Here is a 22,306-nt window from a genome sequence, read left to right on the forward strand (position 1 = left end):
TCCGGAGGGTCAGAGGGAGTTGCTCTGTACGGAGGGTCAGAGGGAGTTGCTCTGTACGGAGGGTCAGAGGGAGTTGCTCTGTACGGAGGGTCAGAGGGAGTTGCTCTGTACGGAGGGTCAGAGGGAGCTGCTCTGTACGGAGGGTCAGAGGGAGCTGCTCTGGAGGGAGGGTCAGAGGGAGTTGCTCTGTACGGAGGGTCAGAGGGAGCTGCTCTGGAGGGAGAGTCAGAGGGAGTTGCTCAGTCCGGAGGGTCAGAGGGAGCTGCTCTGGAGGGAGGGTCAGAGGGAGCTGCTCTGGAGGGAGGGTCAGAGGGAGCTGCTCTGTACGGAGGGTCAGAGGGAGCTGCTCTGGAGGGAGGGTCAGAGGGAGCTGCTCTGTACGGAGGGTCAGAGGGGCTGCTCTGTACGGAGGGTCAGAGGGAGCTGCTCTGGAGGGAGGGTCAGAGGGAGTTGCTCTGTACGGAGGGTCAGAGGGAGTTGCTCTGTACGGAGGGTCAGAGGGAGTTGCTCTGTACGGAGGGTCAGAGGGAGCTGCTCTGGAGGGAGGGTCAGAGGGAGCTGCTCTGGAGGGAGGGTCAGAGGGAGCTGCTCTGGAGGGAGGGTCAGAGGGAGCTGCTCTGGAGGGAGGGTCAGAGGGAGCTGCTCTGTACGGAGGGTCAGAGGGAGTTGCTCTGGAGGGAGGGTCAGAGGGAGCTGCTCTGTACGGAGGGTCAGAGGGAGCTGCTCTGTACGGAGGGTCAGAGGGAGCTGCTCTGTACGGAGGGTCAGAGGGAGCTGCTCTGTACGGAGGGTCAGAGGGAGCTGCTCTGTACGGAGGGTCAGAGGGAGCTGGTCTGTACGGAGGGTCAGAGGGAGCTGCTCTGTACGGAGGGTCAGAGGGAGCTGCTCTGTACGGAGGGTCAGAGGGAGCTGCTCTGTACGGAGGGTCAGAGGGAGCTGCTCTGTACGGAGGGTCAGAGGGAGCTGCTCTGGAGGGAGGGTCAGAGGGAGCTGCTCTGTACGGAGGGTCAGAGGGAGTTGCTCTGGAGGGAGGGTCAGAGGGAGCTGCTCTGTACGGAGGGTCAGAGGGAGCTGCTCTGGAGGGAGGGTCAGAGGGAGTTGCTCTGGAGGGAGGGTCAGAGGGAGCTGCTCTGTACGGAGGGTCAGAGGGAGTTGCTCTGTACGGAGGGTCAGAGGGAGTTGCTCTGTACGGAGGGTCAGAGGGAGTTGCTCTGTACGGAGGGTCAGAGGGAGTTGCTCTGTACGGAGGGTCAGAGGGAGTTGCTCTGTACGGAGGGTCAGAGGGAGTTGCTCTGTACGGAGGGTCAGAGGGAGCTGCTCTGTACGGAGGGTCAGAGGGAGCTGCTCTGTACGGAGGGTCAGAGGGGGCTGCTCTGTACGGAGGGTCAGAGGGAGTTGCTCTGGAGGGAGTGTCAGAGGGGGCTGCTCTGGAGGGAGGGTCAGAGGGAGCTGCTCTGGAGGGAGGGTCAGAGGGAGCTGCTCTGTACGGAGGGTCAGAGGGAGCTGCTCTGTACGGAGGGTCAGAGGGAGTTGCTCTGTACGGAGGGTCAGAGGGGGCTGCTCTGTACGGAGGGTCAGAGGGAGTTGCTCTGGAGGGAGGGTCAGAGGGAGTTGCTCTGTACGGAGGGTCAGAGGGGCTGCTCTGTACGGAGGGTCAGAGGGAGCTGCTCTGGAGGGAGGGTCAGAGGGAGCTGCTCTGTACGGAGGGTCAGAGGGAGTTGCTCTGGAGGGAGGGTCAGAGCGAGCTGCTCTGTACGGAGGGTCAGAGGGAGTTGCTCTGGAGGGAGGGTCAGAGGGAGCTGCTCTGTACGGAGGGTCAGAGGGAGCTGCTCTGGAGGGAGGGTCAGAGGGAGCTGCTCTGGAGGGAGGGTCAGAGGGAGCTGCTCTGTACGGAGGGTCAGAGGGAGTTGCTCTGGAGGGAGGGTCAGAGGGAGTTGCTCTGGAGGGAGGGTCAGAGGGAGTTGCTCTGTACGGAGGGTCAGAGGGAGCTGCTCTGTACGGAGGGTCAGAGGGGCTGCTCTGTACGGAGGGTCAGAGGGAGCTGCTCTGGAGGGAGGGTCAGAGGGAGTTGCTCTGTACGGAGGGTCAGAGGGAGCTGCTCTGTAGGGAGGGTCAGAGGGAGCTGCTCTGTACGGAGGGTCAGAGGGAGTTGCTCTGTACGGAGGGTCAGAGGGAGTTGCTCTGTACGGAGGGTCAGAGGGAGCTGCTCTGTACGGAGGGTCAGAGGGAGCTGCTCTGTACGGAGGGTCTGAGGGAGTTGCTCTGGAGGGAGGGTCAGAGGGAGTTGCTCTGGAGGGAGGGTCAGAGGGAGTTGCTCTGGAGGGAGGGTCAGAGGGAGTTGCTCTGGAGGGAGGGTCAGAGGGAGTTGCTCTGTACGGAGGGTCAGAGGGAGCTGCTCTGGAGGGAGGGTCAGAGGGAGCTGCTCTGGAGGGAGGGTCAGAGGGAGCTGCTCTGGAGGGAGGGTCAGAGGGAGCTGCTCTGGAGGGAGGGTCAGAGGGAGTTGCTCTGTACGGAGGGTCAGAGGGAGCTGCTCTGTACGGAGGGTCAGAGGGAGCTGCTCTGTACGGAGGGTCAGAGGGAGCTGCTCTGTACGGAGGGTCAGAGGGAGTTGCTCTGTACGGAGGGTCAGAGGGACCTGCTCTGTACGGAGGGTCAGAGGGAGCTGCTCTGGAGGGAGGGTCAGAGGGAGCTGCTCTGTACGGAGGGTCAGAGGGAGCTGCTCTGGAGGGAGGGTCAGAGGGAGCTGCTCTGGAGGGAGAGTCCGAGGGAGCTGCTCTGGAGGGAGGGTCAGAGGGAGCTGCTCTGGAGGGAGAGTCCGAGGGAGCTGCTCTGGAGGGAGGGTCAGAGGGAGTTGCTCTGGAGGGAGGGTCCGAGGGAGCTGCTCTGTACGGAGGGTCAGAGGGAGCTGCTCTGTACGGAGGGTCAGAGGGAGCTGCTCTGTACGGAGGGTCAGAGGGAGCTGCTCTGTACGGAGGGTCAGAGGGAGCTGCTCTGGAGGGTCAGAGGGAGTTGCTCTGTACGGAGGGTCAGAGGGAGTTGCTCTGTACGGAGGGTCAGAGGGAGCTGCTCTGGAGGGAGGGTCAGAGGGAGTTGCTCTGTACGGAGGGTCAGAGGGAGCTGCTCTGTACGGAGGGTCAGAGGGAGCTGCTCTGTACGGAGGGTCAGAGGGAGCTGCTCTGTACGGAGGGTCAGAGGGAGCTGCTCTGTACGGAGGGTCAGAGGGAGCTGCTCTGTACGGAGGGTCAGAGGGAGCTGCTCTGTACGGAGGGTCAGAGGGAGCTGCTCTGTACGGAGGGTCAGAGGGAGCTGCTCTGTACGGAGGGTCAGAGGGAGCTGCTCTGTACGGAGGGTCAGAGGGAGCTGCTCTGTACGGAGGGTCAGAGGGAGCTGCTCTGTACGGAGGGTCAGAAGGAGTTGCTCTGTACGGAGGGTCAGAGGGAGCTGCTCTGTACGGAGGGTCAGAGGGAGCTGCTCTGGAGGGAGGGTCAGAGGGAGTTGCTCTGGAGGGATGGTCAGAGGGAGTTGCTCTGGAGGGAGGGTCAGATGGAGCTGCTCTGTACGGAGGGTCAGAGGGAGTTGCTCTGGAGGGAGGGTCAGAGGGAGTTGCTCTGGAGGGAGGGTCAGAGGGAGTTGCTCTGGAGGGAGGGTCAGAAGGAGTTGCTCTGTACGGAGGGTCAGAGGGAGCTGCTCTGTACGGAGGGTCAGAGGGAGCTGCTCTGTACGGAGGGTCAGAGGGAGCTGCTCTGGAGGGAGGGTCAGAGGGAGCTGCTCTGTACGGAGGGTCAGAGGGAGCTGCTCTGTACGGAGGGTCAGAGGGAGTTGCTCTGGAGGGAGGGTCAGGGTAGTGAAGACAGTCCGTGTCCACTGTTAATGAGGACTATTCACTTGAGGTTTGGGGAGATGATACACTGATTGAGCCCTTGATTCTCTCTCTCTCGTGTGTTCCTCAGTCCCTCGAGTTCAAGGCCATCCCCTTGCACGTTGGCGAGGAGGCCGAATACATGCTGGCACTAAAGCAGGAGCTCCGTGGAGCGATGAAAGGTCTACCATATTACGTCAAGCCCGCTGCACCCAAGAAAGGTACAGTTAGATAATCATACATGGTTCAGATTGCCCGGTACCTCCGCTCCACCTACGCCTGTGCTCGCCTGTCTGTGCCCGTGTGCTCGCCTGTCTGTGCCCGTGTGTTCGCCTGTCTGTGCCCGTGTGCTCGCCTGTCTGTGCCCATGTGCTCGCCTGTCTGTGCCCGTGTGCTCGCCTGTCTGTGCCCGTGTGCTCGCCTGTCTGTGCCCGTGTGCTCGCCTGTCTGTGTGCTCGCCTGTCTGTGCCTGTGCGTGCCTGACCCCGGGCGGCTGGGCTCTCTGGCCCCGGGCGGCTGGGCCCCCTGACCCGGTGATTCACGGTGCGTCTGTTCTGCCCTCTCCGCAGATATTGAACGTTACTCCGACAAGTACCAGTCCTCGGGGCCGACTGACAACACCATCGAATGGAATCCTGGTGAGTGAGCTGAGTTCCGCTTGTTTGATTCACACCCTGGGCTGGTCCTCCCTGCATCTCCGCCAAGGCTGTTTCCATCATCCCCTGTCTCCGTCACCAAGTCCCATCCCACTCCACCACCACCTGCAACCAGCCTGTACTGCCCATCACTAATTGCCCCGCGAGGAGGCGGGGGGTGAGCCCTCTTGAACCCGCTGCTGTCCCCGTGTGGTGTAGGTACACCCACCGTGCTGTTAGGGAGGGAGTTCCGCGATTCCGACCCGGCGACAGTGAAGGAGCGGCCAATGTATTCCCGAGTCGGGATGGCGAGCGGCTCGGAGGGGAAACTTGCAGGTGGGGGTGTTCCCCAGGTGTCTGCTGCCCCCCTCGCCCGTCTAGATGGTAGAGGTGGCGGGTTTGGAAGGTGCTGTCGAAGGCGAGTGGCCGCGGTGCGAGTTGTAGACGGTGCACACGGCTGTGCGTCGGGGGGGGGGGGGGGGGGGGGGGAGTGAATGTCGGCGGTCAGCGTGTCGATCGAACGGGGCTGCTTTGTCATGGATGGTGTCGAGCTTCTCGAGTGTTGGGAGCCGCGCTCATCCAGGCACACCCCCCCCCCCCCCCACCCCATCCCCACCCCTCCCGCCGAGACTACACACAGTGGCCCCAAATCCTCAAACTCCTCTGAACGGTTACCCCTTTGACCCAGTGTCTTGTCACTATGTTCTGCAGAGAGCCAGAACCATGCGTGGCCCTTTGGGAGACACTCTGGGACAGTAGCAGAACTGTGGAACAAATGAGTTCAGTGTCCATAAGACATAGAACATAGAATGATACAGCGCAGTACAGGCCCTTCGACCCACGATGTTGCACCGAAACAAAAGCCATCTAACCTACACTATGCCATTATCATCCATATGCTTATCCAATAAACTTTTAAACGCCCTCAATGTTGGCGAGTTCACTACTGTTGCAGGTAGGGCATTCCACGGCCTCACCACTCTTTGCGTAAAGAACCTACCTCTGACCTCTGTCCTATATCTATTACCCCTCAGTTTAAAGCTATGTCCCCTCGTGCCAGCCATTTCCATCCGCGGGAGAAGGCTCTCACTGTCCACCCTATCTGACCCCCTGATCATTTTGTATGCCTCTATTAAGTCTCCTCTTAACCTTCCTCTCTCCAACGAAAACAACCTCAAGTCCATCAGCCTTTCCTCATAAGATTTTCCCTCCATACCAGGCAACATCCTGGTAAATCTCCTCTGCCAGGACATGGTCGGCTTTGCACTACGAAACTATAATTGTGCTGCAATTAATCCTGGGTAAATACTCCTCGATGCATGGAGTAAATACTCTTCAATGATGCATGGTTTTTGCTCATTAACAGTTGGCGACCGAAATTTGGCTATTTGCTATGAGTTTAAAAAAAAAAAAAAATTGAGAGAACCACCAATTCATAATTGCAGGAACACTGGAGAATCTTTCTGCCCACAAAAGCAGTGCTGAATTGAGGGTGTTATAAAAACCCTGAAAGATTGTACGAGAAAAGAAAAACTAGTATGTGAACTTAATTTTGCAGTTGGAATGCATGAGTTTAAGCAGGTACTTGTATCTTTACAGTGAGGAACATCAAGCAGTGTGCTGTATTTAAAGCTGGGAAGGACAACAAATGTCTTGACAGCAGTTTTGAGGGAAGGGATTGCATTTGAGATCATCTTGTGTTTTGCGCAGAAGTGCAAGAGTGTCAAGAGACTCGGATATAATCTTGTATTCAGATATTGAACTTGAATAGAGTGGTGGGAATGTAAGTGGTATGAAAAATGAAAATAGTTCGACCTAAATGGCTTTTGACAACAGTCTGAAAATAGCTGTTTACTTCCGTGAAAGACCATTTTTAAAAACTCCTGGAAGAATAGACTGAAATGGAATTTATAGACTTGGTGAATAGTATTCAGCAACTTGGAAGTGATTCTGCTATGACACGATTCAATAATTTGAAAATATTTTGAACTTCTAACTACTCCTGTGGTAAATTTTGTCTTCCGAATTGTTCATTATTTGCTCTCTTGATATATTTAAAATTTTGAAAGCCTCTTTCACCCCACTGTTTAATTTTCTGTGATCCAGTGAAAAGATCCTTTTTTTTTTTTGGTTTAACTATTTCCATAAACCACCTCCTGGTAGTGAATTATAGTATCATTGCTGTAACATTATTTAAATGTTGGTAATTGCATGCAAGCTCAAACCAAAGTCTTCTACAAATTCAGCATCACTTTCTTGCTTTAATATTCACTGTCCTGAACTTTGAAAACGCATAATCTTGTTTGCTTTTTTGTTAATGGCCTTCTGTTCCACCTTGAAAGATTCAGGAATTTACATTCCTCAACCCTTGTCGCACACCGAATTTTACCATTCTTGAATATGCTTCCTCATTGGTCAGATTACTGTACCACTTTAACCAGTCATGCATTCTCCTAATCTGGTATCAGCTGACTGCAATATTCCTTTGTACCTATGAGAAAACAAATCACCTGCACAGCACAGACGATCCAACTAATGCTCAATTAGCTCTACATTGTTTTCTGTCTTGTAGCCAACTCCCTATCGCTTGGCTTTGCTTTCTCTGTCATGTATTTTAATTTTGGCATCAAGTCCCTTATGTGACATATTAGTAAATGGAAGCTCTCACCTAATTATTTGGTACATTGTTTTCAACATGGTTATTCCTTGCTTGCGCTAATGTTAGTGACCTAGAGGCCTGGACTGATGGTCCAGAGGCATGTGTTCCAATCCTACCATCACATAGTGGAATTTGAATTCAATTAATTAATAAATCTGGCAAAAAAAACTAGCCTCCGTAATGGTTACAGCGAACTGCTGACTTTTAAAAAAAATCTGGTTTACTAATGTGCTCCAGGGAAGGAAATTTTCTCTCCTTGCCTGGCCTACGTATGATTCCATACCCAGTAGTTGACTCTTGTCAAATGTCACCTGAAAAGGCCTTGGGAGCCATTCAGTCCTATCATTCTGCGAGAGGAAAATTGAAAAAGACTAGTGTTTTAAAAAGGTGCTTTGGACAGTTAGAGATGGACTTTAATGTTGGCCTTTCCACCTCAATGAATAATTAAAAATCTGATAGATCATCTAGCATTTTCCTTCCATCTGTATTTTAAGCAATTTTACAATTGAAATTGAGGTGAATAAATTGTCTTTTGCAAAGTCATTTTGACAATTCCTGATTCGCTTTTAACTGTTCACAAACACCCTGTGATGAATGGGATGATCATGAGGGAACAGGGAGTGTACATTACAGTCTTGGGTACATTAACTTTTTATCATGCGAAGAGAGAGTATTAGTTATTGTGTTGAGAGGAGGTTAGTTGGAATTGTAGCCTCCGGGCGAGGCCATATCATTTGTTCAGAAGTGCATGCTGCTGGAAGTAATGAAATCTTTGATGGTGTCAAAGTCCAGTGCTTCGCCAAAGATTCTCCATAGCAGACTTCTGGGGTGTGTGACACTGACAACAAGAAGGCAAGGAATAGCCATGTTGAAAATAATGCACTAATTCTAGTGCGAGAGCTTCCAAAGTGATGCCTTTATAAACATTTACAGACCATCCAAGAAAATGTGAACAAAAACAGAAAATCCTAGGCAATCTCAGCAGGTCTGATGGCATCTGTGGAAACGTTTAGACTATTTTTGTCAAAGAAAAGGTTAATTTGTTCTAATGTTTCAATTACAATATATATGTTTTAACATGATTTTTTTCGTTGAATGAGCATTTGGTATTCCACTTGCAAACCACAAATGTCACTCACCTAACTTCAAAAGTTAGATTTCCTGAGATGTCTGGCTGACATATGCTTGTGTTGAGGTCATGTATGAACATTTAAAGGAGGACTTCATTGGAGGGCTTCTTCCTTGCCAGATATTGGGGCAGCACGGTAGCATTGTGGATAGCACAATTGCTTCACAGCTCCAGGGTCCCAGGTTCGATTCCGGCTTGGGTCACTGTCTGCGCGGAGTCTGCCCGTCCTCCCCGTGTCTGCGTGGGTTTCCTCCGGGTGCTCCGGTTTCCTCCCACAGTCCAAAGATGTGCAGGTTAGGTGGATTGGCCGTGATAAATTGCCCTTAGTGTCCAAAATTGCCCTTAGTGTTGGGTGGGGTTACTGGGTTATGGGGATAGGGTGGAGGTGTTGACCTTGGGTAGGGTGCTCTTTCCAAGAGCCGGTGCAGACTCGATGGGCTGAATGGCCTCCTTCTGCACTGTAAATTCTATGATGATTCTATGAAAACAACCTCAAGTCCATAAGATTTTCCCTCCATACCAGCCAACATCCTGGTAAATCTCCTCTGCACCCGCTCCAAAGCCTCCACATCCTTCCTATAATGCGGTCACCAGAACTGTACGCAATACTCCAAATGCGGCCGTACCAGAGTTTTGTACAGCTGCAACATGACCTCCTGACTCCGGAACTCAATCCCTCTACCAATAAAGGCCAACACTCCATCGGCCTTCTTCACAACCCTATCAACCTGGGTGGCGACTTTCAGGGATCTATGTACATGGACACCTAGATCCCTCTGCTCATCGACACTTCCAAGAACTTTACCATTAGCCAAATATTCCGCATTCCTGTTATTCCTTCCAAAGTGAATCACCTCACACTTCTCTACATTAAACTCCATTTGCCACCTCTCAGCCCAGCTCTGCAGCTTATCTATATCCCTCTGTAACCTGCTACATCCTTCCGCACTGTCGACAACACCACCGACTTTAGTATCGTCTGCAAATTTACTCACCCACCCTTCTGCGCCTTCCTCGAGGTCATTGATAAAAATGACAAACAGCAACGGCCCCAGAACAGATCCTTGTGGTACTCCACTTGTAACTGAACTCCATTCTGAACATTTCCCATCAACCACCGCCCTCTGTCTTTCAGCTAGCCAATTCCTGATCCACATCTCTAAGGGAAAGAGTAGGGCAGCACGGTAGCATTGTGGATAGCACAACTGCTTCACAGCTCCAGGGTCCCAGGTTCGATTCCGGCTTGGGTCACTGTCTGCGGAGTCTGCACGTTCTCCCCGTGTCTGCGTGGGTTTCCTCCGGGCGCTCCGGTTTCCTCCCACAGTCCAAAGATGGGCAGGTTAGGTGGATTGGCCTTGATAAATTGCCCTTAGTGTCCAAAATTGCCCTTGGTGTTGGGTGGGGTTACCGGGTTGTGGGGATCGGGTGGAGGTGTTGACCTTGGGTAGGGTGGTCTTTCCAAGAGCCGGTGCAGACTCGATGGGCTTAATGGCCTCCTTCTGCACTGTAAATTCAGTCACCTTCTCAAAGAACGCGATAAGTTTTGTGAGGCATGACCTACCCTTCACAAAGCCATGCTGACTATCCCTGATCATATTATTCCTATCTAGATGATTATAAATCTTGTCTCTTATAATCCCCTCCAAGACTTTACCCACTACAGACGTGAGGCTCACCGGTCTATAGTTGCCGGGGTTGTCTCTGCTCCCCTTTTTGAACAAAGGGACCACATTTGCTATCCTCCGGTCCTTTGGCACTATTCCTGTAGCCAATGATGACATAAAAATCAAAGCTAAAGGTCCAGCAATCTCTTCCCTGGCCTCCCAGAGAATCCTAGGATAAATCCCATCAGGCCCCGGGGACTTATCTATTTTCAGCCTGTCCAGAATTGCCAACACCTCTTCCCGACGTACCTCAATGCCATCTATTCTAATAGCCTGGGTCTCAGCATTCTCCTCCACAACATTATCTTTTTCCTGAGTGAATACTGACGAAAAATATTCATTTAGTATCTCGCCCCCTGATCATTTTGTATGCCTCTATTAAGTCTCCTCTTCAGACTCCACACACAACTTCCCATCCCTGTCCTTGACTGGTCCTACTCTTTCCCTCGTCATTCGCTTATTCCTGACATACCTATAGAAAGCTTTTGGGTTTTCCTTGATCCTACCTGCCAAATACTTCTCATGTCCCCTCCTTGCTCGTCTTAGCTCTCTCTTTAGATCCTTCGTCGCTACCTTGTAACTATCCATCGCCCCAACTGAAACTTCACACCTCATCTTCACATAGGCCTCCTTCTTCCTCTTAACAAGAGATTCCACTTCTTTGGTAAACCACGGTTCCCTCGCTCGACGCCTTCCTCCCTGCCTGACCGGTACATACATATCAAGAACACGCAGTAGCTGATCCTTGAACAAGCTCCACTTATCCAGTGTGCCCAACACTTGCAGCCTACTTCTCCACCTTATTCCCCCCAAGTCACATCTAATGGCATCATAATTGCCCTTCCCCCAGCTATAACTCTTGCCCTGCGGTGTATACTTATCCCTTTCCATCATTAACGTAAACGTCACCGAATTGTGGTCACTGTCCCCAAAGTGCTCTCCTACCTCCAAATCCAACACCTGGCCTGGTTCATTACCCAAAACCAAATCCAACGTGGCCTCGCCTCTTGTTGGCCTGCCAACGTATTGTGTCAGGAAACCCTCCTGCACACACTGTACAAAAAACAACCCATCTAATGTACTCGAACTATATCTCTTCCAGTCAATATTTGGAAAGTTAAAGTCTCCCATAATAACTACCCTGTTACTTTCGCTCTTCTACAGGATCATCCTCGCCATCCTTTCCTCTACATCCCTCGAACTATTTGGAGGCCTATAGAAAACTCTCCTTTCCTGTTTCTAACCTCAGCCCATACCACCTCGGAAGATGAGTCCCCATCTAGCATCCTCTCCGCCACCGTAATACTGCTCTTGACTAGCAGCGCCACACCTCCCCCTCTTTTGCCTCCTTCTCTGAGCTTACTAAAACACCTAAACCCCGGAACCTGCAACATCCATTCCTGTCCCTGCTCTATCCATGTCTCCGAAATGGCCACAACATCGAAGTCCCAGGTACCAACCCATGCTGCCAGTTCCCCTACCTTATTTCGTATACTCCTGGCATTGAAGTGGACACACTTCAAACCACCTACCTGAACACTGGCCCCCTCCTGCGACGTCAAATCTGTGCTCCTGACCTCTATACTCTCATTCTCCCTTACCCTAAAACTAAAATCCAGGTTCCCATGCCCCTGCTGCATTAGTTTAAACCCCCCCAAAGAGCACTAACAAACCTCCCCCCCCAGGATATTTGTGCCCCTCAGGTTCAGATGTAGACCATCCTGTCTGTAGAGGTCCCACCTTCCCAGAAAGAGCCTCAGTTATCCAGAAATCTGAATCCCTCCCGCCTGCACCATCCCTGTAGCCACGTGTTTAAATGCTCTCTCTCCCTATTCCTCATCTCACTATCACGTGGCACGGGCAACAACCCAGAGATAACAACTCTGTTTGTTCTAGTTCTGAGCTTCCATCCTAGCTCCCTGAAAGCCTGCCTGACATCCTTGTCCCCTTTCCTACCTATGTCGTTGGTGCCAATGTGGACCACGACTTGGGGCTGCTCCCCCTCCCCCTAAAGGACCCGGAAAACACGATCCGAGACATCACGTACCCTTGCACCTGGGAGGCAACATACCAAACGTGAGTCTCTCACGCTCCCACAAAATCTCCTATCTCTGCCCCTGACTATAGAGTCCCCAATTACTAATGCTCTGCTCCTCTCCCCCCTTCCCTTCTGAGCAACAGGGACAGACTCCGTGCCAGAGGCCCGTACACCATGGCTTAGGAGCAGAATTCGGCCGCTCGGCCCATCGAGTCTGCTCCGCCATTCAATCATGGCTGATATTTTCTCATCCCCATTCTCCTGCCTTCTCCCCATAACCCCTGATCCCCTTATTAATCAAGAACCGATCTATCTCTGTCTTAAAGACACTCAGTGATTTGGCCTCCACAGCCTTCTGAGGCAAAGAGTTCCACAGATTCACCCCCCTCTGGCTGAAGAAATTCCTCCTCATCTCTGTTTTAAAGGATCGTCCCTTTAGTCTGAGATTGTGTCCTCTGCTTCTAGTTTTTCCTACAAGTGGAAACATCTTCTCCACGTCCACTCTATCCAGGCCTCGCAATATCCTGTAAGTTTCAATAAGATCCCCCCTCATCCTTCTAAACTCCATTAGGGCCGGCCCGGTATCACAGCGGTTAGCACTGTTGCTTCACAGATCCAGGTTCCCGGGTTCGATTCCCCGCTGGGTCACTGTCTGTGCGGAGTCTGCACATCCTCCCTGTGCGTGCGTGGGTTTCCCCCGGCTGCTCCGGTTTCCTCCCACAGTCCAAAGATGTGCGGGTTAGGTGGATTGGCCGTGCTAAATTGCCCTTGGTGTCCAAAAAGTGTTAGGTGGGGTTGCTGGGTTATGGGGTGGGGGTGTGGACCTTGGGTAGGGTGCTCTTTTCAAGAGCTGGTGCAGACCCGATGGGCCGAATGGCCTTCTTCTGCACTGTAAATTCTATGAGTACAGACCCAGAATCCTCAACCGTTCCTCCTACGGCAAGCTCTTCATTCCAGGGATCGTTCTTGTGAACCTCCTCTGGACCCTTTCCAAGGCCTTAGACACGGGGCCCAAAACTGCTCACAATACTCCAAATGGGGTCTGACCAGAGCCTTATCCAGCCTCAGAAGTACATCCCTGGTCTTGTATTCCTGTCTGCCTTCGATACTGGGCACTTGCCTCTGAGTAGGGGAGGGGAGGGGTGTGAAAAATCCAGAGGGAAGGAGTTAAAGGGTCTCGAGGTTCTTTTTGAAAACATTCTTTTCTTTCTGTCATTCGACAGTCCGCCCCATCAGCAGAGCCTGAGATCTGAAACGCAGAGGTGTGCGGGGGTGCCAGCTAACAATAATTAATTTAATAATCTTTATTGTCACAAGTAGGCAGCACGGTAGCATTGTGGTTAGCACTGTTGCTTCACAGCTCCAGGGTCCCAGGTTCGATTCCGGCGTGGGTCACTGTCGGTGCGGAGTCTGCACGTCCTCCCCGTGTGTGCGTGGGTTTCCTCCGGGTGCTCCGGTTTCCTCCCACAGTCCAAAGATGTGCAGGTTAGGTGGATTGACCATGATAAATTGCCCTTCGTGTCCAAAATTGCCCTTAGTGTTGGGTGGGGTTACTGGGTTATGGGGATAGGGTGGAGGTGTGGACCTTGGGTAGGGTGCTCTTTCCAAGAGCCGGTGCAGACTCGATGGGCCGAATGTCCTCCTTCTGCTCTGTAAATTCTATAATAATAGGCTTACATTAACGCTGCAATGAAGTTACTGTGAAAATCCCCTAGTCGCCACATTCCGGCGCCTGTTCGGGTACACGGAGAATTCAGAATGTCCAATTCACCTAACAGCATGTCTTTCGGGACTTGTGGGAGGAAACCGGAGCACCCGGAGGAAACCCACGCACACACGGGGAGAACGTGCAGACTCCGCACAGGCAGTGAGCCAAGCCGGGAATCGAACCCGGGATCCTGGAGCTGTGCCGCCCCCCCGCGCCGCCCCCCCGCGCCGCCCCCCCGCGCCGCCCCCCCGCGCCGCCCCCCCGCGCCGCCCCCCCGCGCCGCCCCCCCCGCGCCGCCCCCCGCGCCGCCCCACTTCACCCATCCTGGCAACTACCCAGGAAAGGGTAAACGTGCATTCACATAGCGCCTCTCGCCCCCACCGGACTTCCCACAGTGCTTTGTCACCAACTCCACAGGCGAACCACCCTATGAGAGAAGAAAGTCCTCCATCTCCGCACATTCCATCGACCTTCCTGCGAATTTCCAATCACCTTCAAATTATATCCCCTCGTGACAGTCATTTCCACCCTGGGGAAAAGTCTCTGTCTATCCACTCTATGCATGCCTCTTATCACCTTGTACACCTCTATCGAGTCATCTCTCTGCCTTCTTCGCTCCAGTGAGAAAAGCCCTAGCTACCACACCCTTTCTTCATCAGACATGCCATCCAGTCCTGGCAGCATCCTGGTAAATCTCCTCTGTACTCTCTCCAAAGCATCCACATCCTTCCTATAATGAGGCGATCAGACCTGGATACAATATTCCAAGTGTGGTCTAAGAGTTTTATAAAGCTGCAGCAACACCTCGCGGCTCTTAAACTCAATCCCCCCCTGTTAATATCAATAAGGTGCGATGATCCCTTGATGTGCGATTGACAGGGGGGGTTGAGACACGCTCAAGCAGCCTGTGCGTTCTGTATATTCGAACTCCCAGCAGGCCATTTTCTAGAGCTGACAAGTTTAAAGTGCCCAATTTTTAAATTTAGGATATCCAGTTTTATTCAACCTCTGAACTAGGCCCGATAGATCACCACAGCATCTTGTTCAATCCTTTGCTGATGTTGTCAGTAAGTGCTGTAACGTTATTAGTTGTTACCTGTGTATATTGACATTTAATTGGCATTAATTCTAATTCTATTACTGTTATTTTGATGTTGCTCCTGTTTTTGGGTCCATATTGTATTTTAAACTTCGATACTTTATATATTAGAGAAGTTTAACTTTAAGATTAACGTATTTCTACTATCTTTTTGTGCTCAAGTTACCACATTCACGTTTAAATTATACTCTGTCTAAGTGGACAACCGCCCATTTTCCATGCCGCGCATTATACTGCATCTGCCAATTGTTTCCCTCCTTTTTAAAAAAATGTATTTTATTCCAAACATATTCGAAAGTACAAACACACAAATAAGCGAGGGAACATTCTCCCCAACTCTCAATTATTTTACAGTCTTACAAGTTTTCCCCCTTTCCCCGCCCACCCCGACGAACAATTCCTCGAATATGGTCACGGCCTAACCCCACCGCGCCTCAAAGCCCTCCGCTGATCCTCTCAGTTCAAACTGAGACGCGAAGGCCACGCCGTCAGCCTTCCGCTCCTCCATCAGCTCCGGCATTTCCGGTACCCCAAAATAGCGTGGCCTCTACCCCCGCAATCTTTGCTCCCGTCCCGAACTTCCCCCTCCCAATATGCCTCCAGTTTCTCACGGCCCCAGAACATACGCGCGTGGTTCGCTGGAGCCCGCCCACACTTCCCGCACTCGCCTGTCACCCCCTGGATGAACCCACTCATTCTCGCCCGAGTCACGTGCACCCGGTGTACCACCTTAAACTGCATCAGACTCATCCTCGCACACGAGGAGGTTGAATTCACCCTGCGCAGTCCCTCAATCTGCACTTCCCATCCTATCTCCCCCTCCCTCCCAACTCCTCCCATTTCTCCTCGATCCTCGCCCTTCCCTCCTCACTTCTATCCACATCCCTCTGTGTCCTTCCCGCAACTCACTTTCTTTTCTTCCTTTGTATTGTCTTCAAATGTGGCAACTTTGTGACCCTTGTTGGAAGACGTCAATGACGATCGGAAAGGTTGAGGCCCCAGCACTGACCCCTGTGGCACTACACGAGTTACAGCTTGCGAACTGGAAAATGATGCCATTATCTCGACCCTCTGTTGGCCAATCCATGCCAATACGCTGGCACAGTGGGTCAGTACTGCTGCCTCACCGCGCCAGGGACCCGGGTCAGTACTGCTGCCTCACCGCGCCAGGGACCCGCGTCAGCACTGCTGCCTCACCGCGCCAGGGACCCGCGTTAGCACTGCTGCCTCACCGCGCCAGGGACCCGCGTTAGCACTGCTGTCTCACAGTGCCAGGGACCCGCGTTAGCACTGCTGCCTCACCGCGCCAGGGACCCGCGTTAGCACTGCTGTCTCACAGTGCCAGGGACCCGCGTTAGCACTGCTGTCTCACAGTGCCAGGGACCCGGGTTAGCACTGCTGCCTCACCGCGCCAGGGACCCGCGTTAGCACTGCTGCCTCACCGCGCCAGGGACCCGCGTTAGCACTGCTGCCTCACCGCGCCAGGGACCCGCGTTAGCACTGCTGCCTCACCGCGCCAGGGACCCGCGTTAGCACTGCTGCCTCACCGCGCCAGGGACCCGGGTTAGCACTGCTGCCTCACCGCGCCAGGGACCCGGGTTAGCACTGCTGCCTCACCGCGCCAGGGACCCGCGTTAGCACTGCTGCCTCACCACGCCAGGGACCCGCGTTAGCACTGCTGCCTCACCGCGCCAGGGACCCGCGTTAGCACTGCTGCCTCACCGCGCCAGGGACCCGGGTTAACACTGCTGTCTCACAGTGCCAGGGACCCGGGTTAACACTGCTGTCTCACTGCGCCAGGGACCCGGGTTAACACTGCTGTCTCACCGCGCCAGGGACCCGGGTTAACACTGCTGTCTCACAGTGCCAGGGACCCGGGTTAACACTGCTGTCTCACAGTGCCAGGGACCCGGGTTAACACTGCTGTCTCACCGCGCCAGGGACCCGCGTTAGCACTGCTGTCTCACAGTGCCAGGGACCCGGGTTAACACTGCTGTCTCACAGTGCCAGGGACCCGGGTTAACACTGCTGCCTCACCGCGCCAGGGACCCGCGTTAGCACTGCTGTCTCACCGCGCCAGGGACCCGGGTTAGCACTGCTGCCTCACCGCGCCAGGGACCCGGGTTAACACTGCTGTCTCACCGCGCCAGGGACCCGCGTTAGCACTGCTGCCTCACCGCGCCAGGGACCCGCGTTAGCACTGCTGCCTCACCGCGCCAGGGACCCGCGTTAGCACTGCTGCCTCACCGCGCCAGGGACCCGGGTTAGCACTGCTGCCTCACAGAGCCAGGGACCCGCGTTAGCACTGCTGCCTCACCGCGCCAGGGACACGGGTTAGCACTGCTGCCTCACAGTGCCAGGGACCCGGGTTAACACTGCTGTCTCACAGTGCCAGGGACCCGGGTTAACACTGCTGTCTCACAGTGCCAGGGACCCGGGTTAACACTGCTGCCTCACAGTGCCAGGGACCTGGGTTAACACTGCTGTCTCACAGTGCCAGGGACCCGGGTTAACACTGCTGTCTCACAGTGCCAGGGACCCGGGTTAACACTGCTGCCTCACAGTGCCAGGGACCCGGGTTAACACTGCTGTCTCACAGTGCCAGGGACCCGGGTTAACACTGCTGTCTCACAGTGCCAGGGACCCGGGTTAACACTGCTGTCTCACAGTGCCAGGGACCCGGGTTAACACTGCTGTCTCACAGTGCCAGGGACCCGGGTTAACACTGCTGTCTCACAGTGCCAGGGACCCGGGTTAACACTGCTGCCTCACCGCGCCAGGGACCCGCGTTAGCACTGCTGTCTCACAGAGCCAGGGACCCGCGTTAGCACTGCTGCCTCACCGCGCCAGGGACCCGCGTTAGCACTGCTGCCTCACCGCGCCAGGGACCCGGGTTAGCACTGCTGCCTCACAGCGCCAGGGACCCGCGTTAGCACTGCTGCCTCACCGAGCCAGGGACCCGGGTTAACACTGCTGTCTCACAGTGACAGGGACCCGGGTTAACACTGCTGTCTCACAGTGCCAGGGACCCGGGTTAACACTGCTGTCTCACAGTGCCAGGGACCCGGGTTAACACTGCTGTCTCACAGTGCCAGGGATCCGGGTTAACACTGCTGGCTCACAGCGCCAGGGACCCGGGTTAACACTGCTGTCTCACAGTGCCAGGGACCCGGGTTAACACTGCTGTCTCACAGTGCCAGGGACCCGGGTTAACACTGCTGTCTCACAGTGCCAGGAACCCGCGTTAGCACTGCTGCCTCACAGTGCCAGGGACCCGGGTTAACACTGCTGTCTCACAGTGCCAGGGACCCGGGTTAACACTGCTGTCTCACAGTGCCAGGGACCCGGGTTAACACTGCTGTCTCACAGTGCCAGGGACCCGCGTTAGCACTGCTGTCTCACAGTGCCAGGGACCCGGGTTAACACTGCTGTCTCACAGTGCCAGGGACCCGCGTTAGCACTGCTGTCTCACAGTGCCAGGGACCCGGGTTAACACTGCTGTCTCACAGTGCCAGGGACCCGGGTTAACACTGCTGCCTCACAGTGCCAGGGACCCGGGTTAACACTGCTGTCTCACAGTGCCAGGGACCCGGGTTAACACTGCTGTCTCACCGCACCAGGGACCCGGGTTAACACTGTTGTCTCACAGTGCCAGGGACCCGGGTTAACACTGCTGTCTCACAGTGCCAGGGACCAGGGTTAACACTGCTGTCTCACAGTGCCAGGGTCCCAGGTTAACACTGCTGTCTCACAGTGCCAGGGACACGGGTTAACACTGCTGCCTCACAGTGCCAGGGACCCGGGTTAACACTGCTGTCTCACAGTGCCAGGGACCCGGGTTAACACTGCTGCCTCACCGCGCCAGGGACCCGCGTTAACACTGCTGTCTCACAGTGCCAGGGACCCGGGTTAACACTGCTGTCTCACAGTGCCAGGGACCCGGGTTAACACTGCTGCCTCACAGTGCCAGGGACCCGGGTTAACACTGCTGTCTCACAGTGCCAGGGACCCGGGTTAACACTGCTGTCTCACCGCACCAGGGACCCGGGTTAGCACTGCTGTCTCACAGTGCCAGGGTCCCGGGTTAACACTGCTGTCTCACAGTGCCAGGGACACGGGTTAACACTGCTGTCTCACAGTGCCAGGGACCCGCGTTAGCACTGCTGTCTCACAGTGCCAGGGACCCGGGTTAACACTGCTGTCTCACAGTGCCAGGGACCCGCGTTAGCACTGCTGTCTCACAGAGCCAGGGACCCGGGTTAGCACTGCTGTCTCACAGTGCCAGGGACCCGGGTTAACACTGCTGTCTCACAGTGCCAGGGACCCGGGTTAACACTGCTGTCTCACAGAGCCAGGGACCCGGGTTAGCACTGCTGTCTCACAGTGCCAGGGACCCGGGTTAGCACTGCTGTCTCACAGCGCCAGGGACCTGGGTTAACACTGCTGTCTCACAGCGCCAGGGACCTGGGTTAACACTGCTGTCTCACAGTGCCAGGGACCCGGGTTAACACTGCTGTCTCACAGTGTTAACCCGGGTCCCTGGCACTGTGAGACAGCAGTGTTAACCCGGGTCCCTGGCACTGTGAGACAGCAGTGTTAACACTGCTGTCTCACAGCGCCAGGGACCTGGGTTAACACTGCTGTCTCACAGTGCCAGTGACCCTCGTTAGCACTGCTGTCTCACAGTGCCAGTGACCCTCGTTAGCACTGCTGTCTCACAGTGCCAGGGACCCGGGTTAACACTGCTGCCTCACAGTGCCAGGGACCCGGGTTAACACTGCTGTCTCACAGTGCCAGGGACCCGGGTTAACACTGCTGTCTCACAGTGCCAGGGACCCGGCTGAACACTGCTGTCTCACAGTGCCAGGGACCCGCGTTAGCACTGCTGTCTCACAGTGCCAGGGACCCGGCTGAACACTGCTGTCTCACCGCACCAGGGACCCGGGTTAGCACTGCTGTCTCACAGTGACAGGGACCCGGGTTAACACTGCTGCCTCACAGTGCCAGGGACCCGGGTTAACACTGCTGTCTCACAGTGCCAGGGACCCGGGTTAACACTGCTGTCTCACAGTGCCAGGGACCCGGGTTAGCACTGCTGTCTCACAGTGACAGGGACCCGGGTTAACACTGCTGCCTCACAGAGCCAGGGACCCGGGCTAACACTGCTGTCTCACAGTGCCAGGGACCCGGGTTAACACTGCTATCTCACAGTGCCAGGGAACCGGGTTAACACTGCTGTCTCACAGTGCCAGGGACCCGGGTTAACACTGCTATCTCAGTGACAGGGACCCGGGTTAGCACTGCTGTCTCACAGTGCCAGGGACCCGGGTTAACACTGCTGTCTCACAGTGCCAGGGAACCGGGTTAACACTGCTGTCTCACAGTGCCAGGGACCCGGGTTAACACTGCTATCTCAGTGACAGGGACCCGGGTTAACACTGCTGTCTCACAGTGCCAGGGACCCGGGTTAACACTGCTGCCTCACAGTGCCAGGGACCCGGGTTAACACTGCTGTCTCACAGTGCCAGGGACCCGGGTTAACACTGCTGTCTCACAGTGCCAGGGACCCGGGTTAGCACTGCTGTCTCACAGAGCCAGGGACCCGGGTTAACACTGCTGTCTCACAGTGCCAGGGACCCGGGTTAACACTGCTGTCTCACAGTGCCAGGGACCCGGGTTAACACTGCTGTCTCACAGCGCCAGGGACCCGCGTTAGCACTGCTGCCGCACAGTGCCAGGGACCCGGGTTAACACTGCTGTCTCACAGTGCCAGGGACCCGGGTTAGCACTGCTGTCTCACAGTGCCAGGGACTCGGGGTAACACTGCTGTCTCACAGTGCCAGGGACCCGGGTTAACACTGCTGTCTCACAGTGCCAGGGACCCGGGTTAACACTGCTGTCTCACAGTGCCAGGGACCCGCGTTAGCACTGCTGCCTCACCGCGCCAGGGACCCTCGTTAGCACTGCTGCCTCACCGCGCCAGGGACCCGGGTTAACACTGCTGCCTCATCGCGCCAGGGACCCGGGTTAGCACTGCTGCCTCACCGCGCCAGGGACCCGGGTTAACACTGCTGCCTCACCGCGCCAGGGACCCGGGTTAGCACTGCTGCCTCACCGCGCCAGGGACCCGCGTTAGCACTGCTGCCTCACTGTGCCAGGGACCCGGGTTAGCACTGCTGCCTCACCGCGCCAGGGACCCGCGTTAGCACTGCTGCCTCACCGCACCAGGGACCCGCGTTAGCACTGCTGCCTCACCGCGCCAGGGACCCGGGTTAGCACTGCTGCCTCACCGCGCCAGGGACCCTCGTTAGCACTGCTGCCTCACCGCGCCAGGGACCCGGGTTAGCACTGCTGCCTCACCGCGCCAGGGACCCGCGTTAGCACTGCTGCCTCACCGCGCCAGGGACCCGCGTTAGCACTGCTGCCTCACCACGCCAGGGACCCGCGTTAGCACTGCTGCCTCACCGCGCCAGGGACCCGGGTTAGCACTGCTGCCTCACCGCGCCAGGGACCCGGGTTAGCACTGCTGCCTCACCACGCCAGGGACCCGCGTTAGCACTGCTGCCTCACCGCGCCAGGGACCCGCGTTAGCACTGCTGCCTCACCGAGCCAGGGACCCGCGTTAGCACTGCTGCCTCACCACGCCAGGGACCCGCGTTAGCACTGCTGCCTCACCGCGCCAGGGACCCGCGTTAGCACTGCTGCCTCACCGCGCCAGGGACCCGGGTTAACACTGCTGCCTCACAGAGCCAGGGACCCGGGTTAACACTGCTGCCTCACCGCGCCAGGGACCCGCGTTAGCACTGCTGCCTCACAGAGCCAGGGCCCCGGGTTAGCACTGCTGCCTCACCACGCCAGGGACCCGCGTTAGCACTGCTGCCTCACCGCGCCAGGGACCCGGGTTAACACTGCTGTCTCACAGTGCCAGGGACCCGGGTTAACACTGCTGTCTCACAGTGCCAGGGACCCGGGTTAACACTGCTGTCTCACAGTGCCAGGGACCCGGGTTAACACTGCTGTCTCACAGTGCCAGGGACCCGGGTTAACACTGCTGTCTCACAGTGCCAGGGACCCGGGTTAACACTGCTGCCTCACAGTGCCAGGGACCCGGGTTAACACTGCTGTCTCACAGTGCCAGTGACCCGGGTTAGCACTGCTGTCTCACAGTGCCAGGGACCCGGGTTAACACTGCTGTCTCACAGAGCCAGGGACCCGGGTTAACACTGCTGCCTCACCGCACCAGGGACCCGGGTTAGCACTGCTGTCTCACAGTGCCAGGGACCCGGGTTAACACTGCTGCCTCACCGCACCAGGGACCCGCGTTAGCACTGCTGCCTCACCGCGCCAGGGACCCGGGTTAGCACTGCTGTCTCACAGTGCCAGGGACCCGGGTTAACACTGCTGCCTCACCGCGCCAGGGACCCGGGTTAGCACTGCTGCCTCACCGCGCCAGGGACCCGCGTTATCACTGCTGCCTCACCACGCCAGGGACCCGGGTTAGCACTGCTGCCTCAC

At 55.6% G+C, this 22,306-nt stretch overlaps 1 protein-coding gene across 1 annotated transcript in view; it reads left to right on the forward strand.

Moving 5' to 3' along the window:
- LOC140406452 (DNA-directed RNA polymerase III subunit RPC7-like) overlaps window positions 1–22,306 on the forward strand; it is a gene marked incomplete at its 3' end in the record, with an annotated part of 113,135 nt that overhangs the window by 29,658 nt on the left and 61,171 nt on the right. The window contains exons 2-3 of the mRNA XM_072494491.1: window positions 3,951–4,080; window positions 4,429–4,497. Of these exons, the coding sequence (XP_072350592.1) occupies window positions 3,951–4,080; window positions 4,429–4,497 (199 nt within the window). The remainder of the gene's footprint in view (window positions 1–3,950; window positions 4,081–4,428; window positions 4,498–22,306) is intronic.

Source organism: Scyliorhinus torazame, unplaced genomic scaffold, assembly GCF_047496885.1.
Source record: "Scyliorhinus torazame isolate Kashiwa2021f unplaced genomic scaffold, sScyTor2.1 scaffold_543, whole genome shotgun sequence".
In the NCBI taxonomy this organism is placed as follows: domain Eukaryota; kingdom Metazoa; phylum Chordata; class Chondrichthyes; order Carcharhiniformes; family Scyliorhinidae; genus Scyliorhinus; species Scyliorhinus torazame.